The 9,179-nt window shown below is 38.3% G+C and overlaps 1 protein-coding gene across 1 annotated transcript; it reads left to right on the forward strand.

Moving 5' to 3' along the window:
- Positions 1 to 6,920: 6,920 nt before the first annotated feature.
- On the forward strand, positions 6,921 to 8,369 carry LOC114612467 (vomeronasal type-2 receptor 116-like; the record flags this gene model as incomplete). The annotated part of the gene is made up of 2 exons (XM_028757431.1): positions 6,921 to 7,203; positions 7,569 to 8,369. Coding segments are annotated over 2 exons (1,084 nt in total), but the record flags the coding sequence as incomplete, so codon positions are not given.
- Positions 8,370 to 9,179: the final 810 nt, after the last annotated feature.

Below are 9,179 nucleotides of genomic sequence, written 5' to 3' on the forward strand. Positions count from 1 at the left end.
GCTGTTTCCTACCATCTACCTCTGTTGGGAGTGTTTACTTCCTTTTGCTCTACAGCTTTCAGGTGTGCTCTTAAGATGCTAGTGTTGGAGCCTTCCAATTTCTTTATGCAGGCACTTAGTGCTTTAAATTTTCTTCATAACACTGTTTTCATTGTGTCCTATAAGTTTGAGAAGATCTGATAGAAAGCAAATGATTATTTCAATGTTCTTGTATTTGTTGAGATATGTTTTGTTTCTGATTATGTGGTCAATTTTAAATAAGATTCCACGAGGTCCTTAAAAAAAGGTATATTCTTATATTTGTGGATGGAATGTTCTTAGATATCTGTTAATTCCATTTGATCCAAAACTTCTGTTAATTTCATTGTGTCTCTCTTTAGTTTCTGTTTCAATGATTTGTCCATTGGTGAGAGTGGGGTGCTGAATTTTCTCACTATTATTGTGTGCGCTTTTATGTGTATTTTATGCTTTAGTAAAGATTCTTTTAAAAACATTGGGGCATAGATGTTTACAATTGAGACTTAAACTGGGTGGATTTTTTCCTTTAATGAATATGAAGAGTCCTTCCTTATCTCTGTTCATTACTTTTGGTTGAATGTCTATTTTATTGGATATCATAATGGGCATGCCAGATTTTTCTTGGGATTGTTTCATGGAGGACTTTTCTCTAAACCTTTACTCTGAGGCAGTATCTGTTTTTGTCACTGTGGTGTATCTCTTTTATGACTCAAAAATTACAGATCCTGTTTGTGTATCTATTCTGTTAGCTGTGTCTTTTCATTGGGGAACTGAATCCATTAATATGAGGCAGATTAAAGACCAATGATTGTTTTTTTTCCTGTTATTTTTGTTGTTGGAGAGCATTGTGTGTGTGTGTGTGTGTGTGTTTCCCTTGTTTAGTGTTTTTTTGTTATATGATTAATTTCTTGTGTTTTCTTCAGTATAGTTACCTTCCTTATGTTGCAGTTTTCCTCCTAGTATCCTAAGTAGGGTTGGGTTAGAAGAACAATACGTTTAAATTCGATTTTGTCATGGAATATTCTTGTTTGTCCATCTGTGTTGATAGAGAGTTTTGCTGGGTATAGTAGCCTGGGCTGGCTTCTGTGGTCTCTTAGGGTCTGTATGACATCTATCTAAGCTCTTAGGCATTTAGAGTCTCTGTTGAGAAGTCTCTTGTAATTATTATAGGTCTGCCTTTATATGGTATATAGCCCTTTTCACTTACATCCTTTAATGCTCTTTCTATTTTCTGTATATTTAGTGTTTTTATTATAATGTGGTGGGAAGATCATCTTTTCTGGTCAAATTCATTCAGTGTTCTGTGGGTTTCTTGTTTACTCATGACATCTCTTTCTTTATATTAGGGAAGTTTTCTTCTATGATTTTGTTGAAGATGTTTTCTGGCCTTCTGTACCGGGAATCTTCATTCTCTTCTATTCCTAATATTCTTAGGTTTTGTTTTGTTCATTTTGTCCCAAACATCCTGTATGTTTTGGGTTAGGAACTTTTACACTTTGTGTTTTCTTTGACTGATGTGTTGATATCTTGTATGGTATCTTATGCCTAAGATTCTCTCTTCCATCCATTATATTTTTTTGATGATGCTTATATCTATGGCTCTTGATTTCTTTCATAGCTTTTCCATTTCCAGGGTTGCCTCTTTTGTAATTTCTTTATTGTTTCTACTTTTAATTTTAGGTCTTGAAGAGTTTTGTCCAATTCTTTCATCAGTTTGATTGTATTTTCCTTTATTTTTTAAGGGATTTATTTGTTTTCTCTTTAATAGTTTCTACCTGTCTGCCTGTGTTTTCCTGTATTTCTTTGAGTGTTATTTATATCATCCTTAAATGCCTTCATTTAAGGCATTATCATCTTTATGACATGGGATTTTAGGTAAGAATCTTTCTCTATAGGTGAGTTAGGACATCCAGGGCTTGCTGTAGTAGGCGAACTGGTTTTTGATGGTGCCAATTTATATTGAGTTTTGTTGCTTATGTTCTTGAATTTTCCTTTTGCCATTTATTTATCTCTGGTGTTAACTGGCCTGGATTTTTCAGACTATAGCAGGCCTCCTTGGAGACAGGTAGAGCTTTGTGACCTTCCTTTGATTGGGTCTTCTGGGAGGCAGGCAGTGTTATCTCTGGTTAGGGAAAACCTCCCCTTTCCATGATTTATGCAACCGTCCTGTGTCCTTGTGTCCCTGTTTAGGACAGTCCTCCTGGGAGACAGACTGGCTTTGGGGTTCATGGCAGGCTTGTGGATTGTCCGTAGATTCAGGTGGGGGTGTAGATTGGAAGTTCAATGGGGCTCATGCAGATAGATTCCATGTGTGCTGGGTTCTGTGTGTGTGTGGGTCACAGCTAGAGTGGATATTGGGGAGGGGGTCTCACCTGTGTTTCTAGCTATGGCAAATCTCTTGTGAGAAAAGCAGGGTGTGCATGGTGGGAGGCACATGCTTCTTCCATTGGTACAGACACTATAAGTCCTTCAAGTGTAAAATTTATATAGAATATAGAGATTCCTTTTTTGGGTATTCTTATTATTATGGCTCATTATATGATGCAATGAAACCTTGAAGTGAATATAGGACTTTTTATTACAAGCTAGGTTTAATGGTTTGAACACTTTAAAGAACATCTTACAAGAATTAACTTCAGCAAACCTGTGTGGCTATGTAGTAATTTGAGTCTTAATGAGTAGCATGTCATGACAATTATGACACATTGTGTGAAAATCCTATTTAAAATTAAGAAGTAATCAGTCAGATTTTTTTCATAGATTAAATGGAATGTTCATTTTCTACATAAGTCAGGGTAATTATAACTGAATGAGATATTCATAAATTGTAAGGAAGAAACTGAAGTTATGATTTTGGTATGTGGATGTACGATGGCCATCACATTGTCTTGCAAATACATGTGGTTAATCAATGAGATATTTGATATTTATAATCTCAGTCATTGAAGGTGAATTCTTAATATCAACATAGAGTGATAACTGTAGATACTCATAACTGCTTCAGTGCTTTGAATAAATCTTGCTTCTGTGTTGAGTCACACCAAGTTTCAAGTGGTTTAAGAAACAACAAACTGCATCCAACTAATGAGAAACAATCAGTACAAGAAGCGTATTTTTCCTTTACAGGAAACATGAAGATGCTTCACTGGAGCGAATCAACCAGTATACCTGACTTGAGAAGTTCTCAGTGCGGAAGAAGACTTCACCACCCACGCCTCCAGGGTGGCTCTATAGGACTCTTGGTTCCTTGATTTATGATTTAGTGGTACATTGTTTAAACCCTAGAGAAAACCCATTACCATAGTTACTATAGTTGTGTTTTAGGTTTGAGATTGATTGGGGCAGGAATAGAGATTTTCTTGTTTTGTTAAGATCAAAGCTATGATCAGTTCTGTACTTATATAGATTAGATTTAGAAAATAGTGTTATAGAATAGAAGAGGCTTATACTTTTTACTCCTCCAACAGAAGAAGTTATGTACTACCCTTAAAAAGAGTGTTGCATTTGCGCTAACCATTCAGGCATTGCTAAGTCTCTTGTCTCTCGGGTTCATGCTGCTCAACAAACTGATGGCTTTTGTACTACAACAGATAGACGTTACACAAATGAAACCCATACAGGTCCATTATTACAGGCTGGAAGTAGGGGACTAAAACCTCTGTCATCAAGACTGACGAGGATTAACCCTTAACTTATGCGCTAAGCCGGATAGTCAATGACGGGTAAGAGAACACCTCAAGACCCTTGCCCCTAACTGGGAGGCCTCACCATCCTAAGACAGGAGCTCAACCAATGGCTGTTGAGTATCCAGAGACGGGAAAGGGAGGCTGGGGTCTTTTGTTCCAACCTAAGGCAGGCACGGTTTCCGTAAGTTTTCCCAGCCTTCCCTTTTGAAAACAAATTAAAAAGGGGGACCTGTTGGGAGCCGACTCTTAGCCGAAAGTGGCTATCATCTTTACAGCCATCTCGAGCCATATACTCTGACAAGAGACTTGTTTCAACAGCCTGCAATAGCTGAGCGCACTCTGATAAACATCTTGTTACACTGTTTAGTGCCCCCAGCTGCCAGGTGCTCCTGGTATCCATGTCTACAAGGCACGTGACGTAGTGGCTTCAGTTGAGATTGTCCACGAGGGCAAGTCACGTGGTAAAGGGTATAAATACCCGGATTTCCTTTCTATTGAGGAGTGAGGAGTAGGAGGTAGAAAGTAGGAGGTAGTAAGTAGTAGGAGGTAGTAGGAAGTAGGAAGTAGAGGAAGGAGTGAGAAAGTGAGAGGTGTCAGGAGACTGAAGGAGTGAGAATATAGTAAGAAGAGAGGAGAATAAAGAAGAGACTTGAAGAGACGCCACCAGACTCTGTCTTGTATCTATCTTTTGCGTCTCTCTCCCCTTTTTTCCCCTTCCTCCGTCCCCACTCTCTCTCTTGCTAGACCCTGACCTGCCGACCGGAGCAGCAGAACCGGCCGGCCTTTACAAAGTAGCAGAACCCGACGGCCGTTACAAAAGAAACGGCAGTTACAAAGTGGCGCCCAACGTGGGGCAGCAAGAACCAGAGACCCAGTGAGGAACGTTACTGGAAGGAGGATCGACTGAAAATTCAGAGATGAAACAGAGGTGATTGCCACAGAAAACTGCCGTGTGGAGACCAGTAAGTCATAGTAATAATGGGGCAAGAAATAAGTCAGCCTGAACTCAACTCTCTGTTTTTGTTCTGTTGCTTGCTGTTTACGTGTATCAATTGTCTGCTTTTGTTTCGCTGTTTAAATGTTGCCTTTCATGCCCAAAAGAAAAAAACACATAGAATCCAAAATAGGACCAAAGGTTGAAGTAATCAATTTGTCAGAGCCAGATTGTGCTGACCTAGAGGAAGAGGCAGCCAAATATTTTAATCCTGAATGGCCTTCTTCCCGAAGGCCCCCTCCCTGTGATCCTCCACCTCCAGATGCTCCTGCTATGGAGATGGTGGTTGAAGATCACAGAAAGGAGTTGCAGGACAAAATTTCTTTTCTTAAACAACAAATTTCTCTCCTTAAACAACAAATAGAGTTAGAGGAAGAGTATCAGGACTTAATTAATCAGATACAAAAATTAAAGACAGGGAAGAGGTCTCGAGAGGGCAAGGAAAATTCTTCAGGTCCTCGAGTTTCTCAACCTGGATTCCAAAGGCAGCCCCTGTCCTCTGGTTTTAGTTCAGCCACAGATCAGCCAGAGGAGAGAGAGGCTGAGGTTTTCCCTGTATCAGAGACTAGAGATGCTCAAGGAGTTGCGTGGAGACATCACACAGGGTTTAACTTTCAAATTATTAAAGAATTAAAAAATTCAGTGTCACAATATGGTGCCACTGCTCCCTTTACTCTTGCAATCTTAGAATCTGTTGCAGAGGAGTGGCTGACTCCTGGTGATTGGGATACTCTAGTGAGAGCAGTTCTTAGTGGTGGTGACCATCTTATTTGGAAATCAGAGTATCATGAGAATTGTAAAGAGACAGCTAGGAGAAACATTCAGGCAGGTAATGGTTGGTCCTTTGATGCCTTAGTAGGAGAAGGGCAATTTGCTTCTAGTGATAACCAGATGCAATATGACCCAGGCTTATTCGCTCAAATTCAAAATGCGGCCATGAAGGCTTGGCGCAAACTCCCAGTAAAGGGAGACCCTGGTGCATCTTTGACCTCAGTCAGACAAGGGCCTGATGAACGATTTTCTGATTTTGTTCATCGATTAATGACAACAGCATGGAGGATTTTTGGTAATGTAGAGGCAGGTCTAGATTATGTGAAACAACTTGCATATGAAAATGCCAATTCTGCCTGCCAAGCAGCCATGAAGATCTTTGTTTTCAAGGCCAATCAACTGAACAAACTCCAGCAGTGAGGAAGTTGGAATACAGAAATCTGATAAGAGAATAAGGGGCAGTATGTTCTAGCAACAGCAAGCAGCAGAAATAGGTGGCTTCTGGCATTAGCTTCAAGAATAGAAGGGACTACTGGGAAAATTGATGCTGGTTAGCTGGACCTAAGAAATTAGCATTGCTAAAGAAGAGACCAGCATCAATGAGGTGAAATCTTCTGGTAAGTGTTTTCTCAGATCACAAAGAAGCTGTGTTCCAGAGATAGCCAAGGTTATCACTTGTGTTGCAGCTGGTTTGGTAACAAGTAAGAATGATCTAGGTGGTATGGGTTTTGAAGGTATGAAATGTTCATGGAGAGCAGGTAAGGCTTAGTACTGTGATATGCCAGGGTAGGCCAGTGGTGAAGGTGCAGTCTCAGTTGCAGTTGATGGCTAAGATATAAAGGATTCATGTAAAGAAGGTGAGATTTTATTCACCATGAAGAGAGGCTATTGGTGAAGCCTAGTTGCATGAGAAGTCCCCATAGAATTGTAGATGCCAGGATCATGCAATGTCTACTAAGAACAGCAGCAGCAGTGGGGTGGAGTCTACCAGAGACTAGAGTGCTACAGAAGGCATGGCTGGAGAAGTGACACACAAAGCCTTTGGAAGAGCCCAGAAGATAATGTATAAATCTTAGACATTGAAACTAGAAGCAGTAAAGATGAAGTTGACTTGGAGTTCCCAAGATTTTAAAGATGCCTGGTTCTGTGTAATTAGAACTTGAAGACTATTGTGTAGGGACCTTAGTTTATAGAACTGTAATCTAGTTCATGCATGACATTCAGAGATAAAACAGCTCTTTACACATTGTCACAAATATAAAAATTACCATATAAGAGTGATGAAGTTGGGGGAATTCTTAAGGTTGATTCATCTCTAAATATCACTAATTTCTTAAGCTTATTTCAGAAAAGTTAGCATTTACATGTATCCTAGTGTGAAGTTTCTGCAATTGGAGAGAAAATTTCATGTTTCTAGCACTCTCCGAAATCATCCCTATGTCTTCTTTTAGAATACCAGAAAGAAGATACGAGTTTTTTCTGGTAATGTTTTTTGCTACTGATGAGATCAACAGGAATCCTTATGTTTTACCGAGCATGTCTTTGACATTCTCACACAGTGGTGGCATGTGTGAAGATATAGATGAATTTCTGGAAACAATATACTTATCACAAAATAATCCTTTGCATTTTATTAATTATGAATGTGGAATACAGGGAAGATGTGGTGTAGACCTTATAGGACCATTATGGACAACATCCTTAAAACTGACAATTGATTCTAGATTTCTGAAGGTGAGAATGTGTGATATTGGATGAATTAACAACTTTTTACTCTATTCGTAGGTGCCTAAAGGAGAAAACTTGCTTGGCATAGGTTTGTGTGTGTGTTCTTTTTTATATGTTATCCATTTATTATAAAGGATTAAATAATCAGATTTTTGATGCATTGAGAAAACAGTTAAGTATGTTTTTATAACATGGTGACTTCTCAGGAATAGTCTAGAATCTAATAGGAATAATATATGATATTTATAGTGTAATCTTACTATCCTCAATAGGAATTCTGAAATGTGAGTAATGTTACTTGTATATACATCCAAACTTTCTGACATACATATTCCTTACAGGATGTTTCATCATCTTTCTATGTCCTCTAGGTTTTCTTTGGACCATTTAATCCTAACTTGAGTGACCATGACCAGTTTCCCTATGTCTATCAGGTAGCAACCAAGGACACACGTTTGTCTAATGCTATGGCATCCTTGATGGTTCATTTTAGATGGACTTGGATAGGACTTGTCATCTCAGATGGTTACAAGGGCATTCAATTTCTCTCAGACTTGAGAGAAGAAATGCAAAGGCATGGGATCTGTTTAGCATTTGTGAATATGATCCCAGAAACCATGCAGATATACATGACAAGGGCTAAGATATATGATAAACAAATTATGGCATCATCAGCCAAGGTTGTTATCATTTATGGTGAAATGAACTCTACCCTAGAAGTCAGCTTTAGAAGATGGGCATATTTAGGTGTTCAGAGAATCTGGATCACAACCTCACAATGGGATGTCATCACAAATAAAAAATATTTCAGTCTTGATTTCTTCCATGGTACTGTCACTTTTGCACACCACAACAATGATATTACTAAATTTAGCAATTTTGTACAAATAATAAACTCTTCGATGTATCCAATAGACATTTCTCAGATTATGCAGAAGTGGAATTATTTTAATTGTTCAATCTCTAAGAACAGCAATAGCAAGATGGATCATTTTATATTCAACAACACAGAGGAATGGTTAGCACTGCACAAATTTGACATGTCCCTGAGTGAAGAAGGTTACAATTTGTATAATGCTTTGTATGCTGTGGCCCACACCTATCATGAACTCATTCTTCAAAAAGTAGAATCTCAGCAAATCAAAGAATCCAAAGGAATATTCAATGACTGTCAACAGGTAAAAATTTTTACATTTCATTATGCTTAGATTTTTCAGTGTGATCTTTTAAGTGGCCCTCAGAAACTCACATATATTTCTTAGAGAATATTCTATCAGTGGAAAAACTTCTACACTTTAAAACTCCCTGTAGTAACCATCCTCATATCGAATAAAATCAAATTTCAACCAAACATTGTCAAAAAAGATAAGAAGGAGACTTCATTCTTGACAAAGGAAAAATCTACCAAGATGAACTTTCAATTCTGAATATCTATGCTCCAAATGCAAGTGCACCGAGATTCATAAAACAACTTCACTAAAACTCAAAGCACAGATTGCACCTCACACAATAATAGTCGGAGACTTAAACACTGCACTCTCATAAATGGACAGATAGTGGAAACAGAATTAAACAGAGACACAGTGAAACTAAGAGAAGTTATGAACCAAATGGATTTAACAAATATCTATACAGCATTTCATCCTAAAACAAAAGAATATACCTTCTTCTCAGCAACAGGCCTAGACAGATATAAGAAGATTGAAATAATCCCATGTATCCCTTCAGATCACCAAAGACTAAGACTGGTCTTCAATAATAACAAAAACAACAGAAAGCTGACATTCACGTGGAAACTGAAAAGCTCTCTACTCAATGATAACTTGGTCAAGGAAGAAATAAAGGATGAAATTAAAGACCTTTTAGAATTTAATGAAATTGAAGAAACAACATTACCTATCTTTTGGGACACAAGGAAAGCAGGGCTAATAGGAATACTCATAGCTCTAAGTGCCTAGAAAAAGAACCTGGAGAGAGCATAC

Source organism: Grammomys surdaster, unplaced genomic scaffold (genome assembly GCF_004785775.1).
Source record: "Grammomys surdaster isolate TR1022 unplaced genomic scaffold, NIH_TR_1.0 126160, whole genome shotgun sequence".
In the NCBI taxonomy this organism is placed as follows: domain Eukaryota; kingdom Metazoa; phylum Chordata; class Mammalia; order Rodentia; family Muridae; genus Grammomys; species Grammomys surdaster.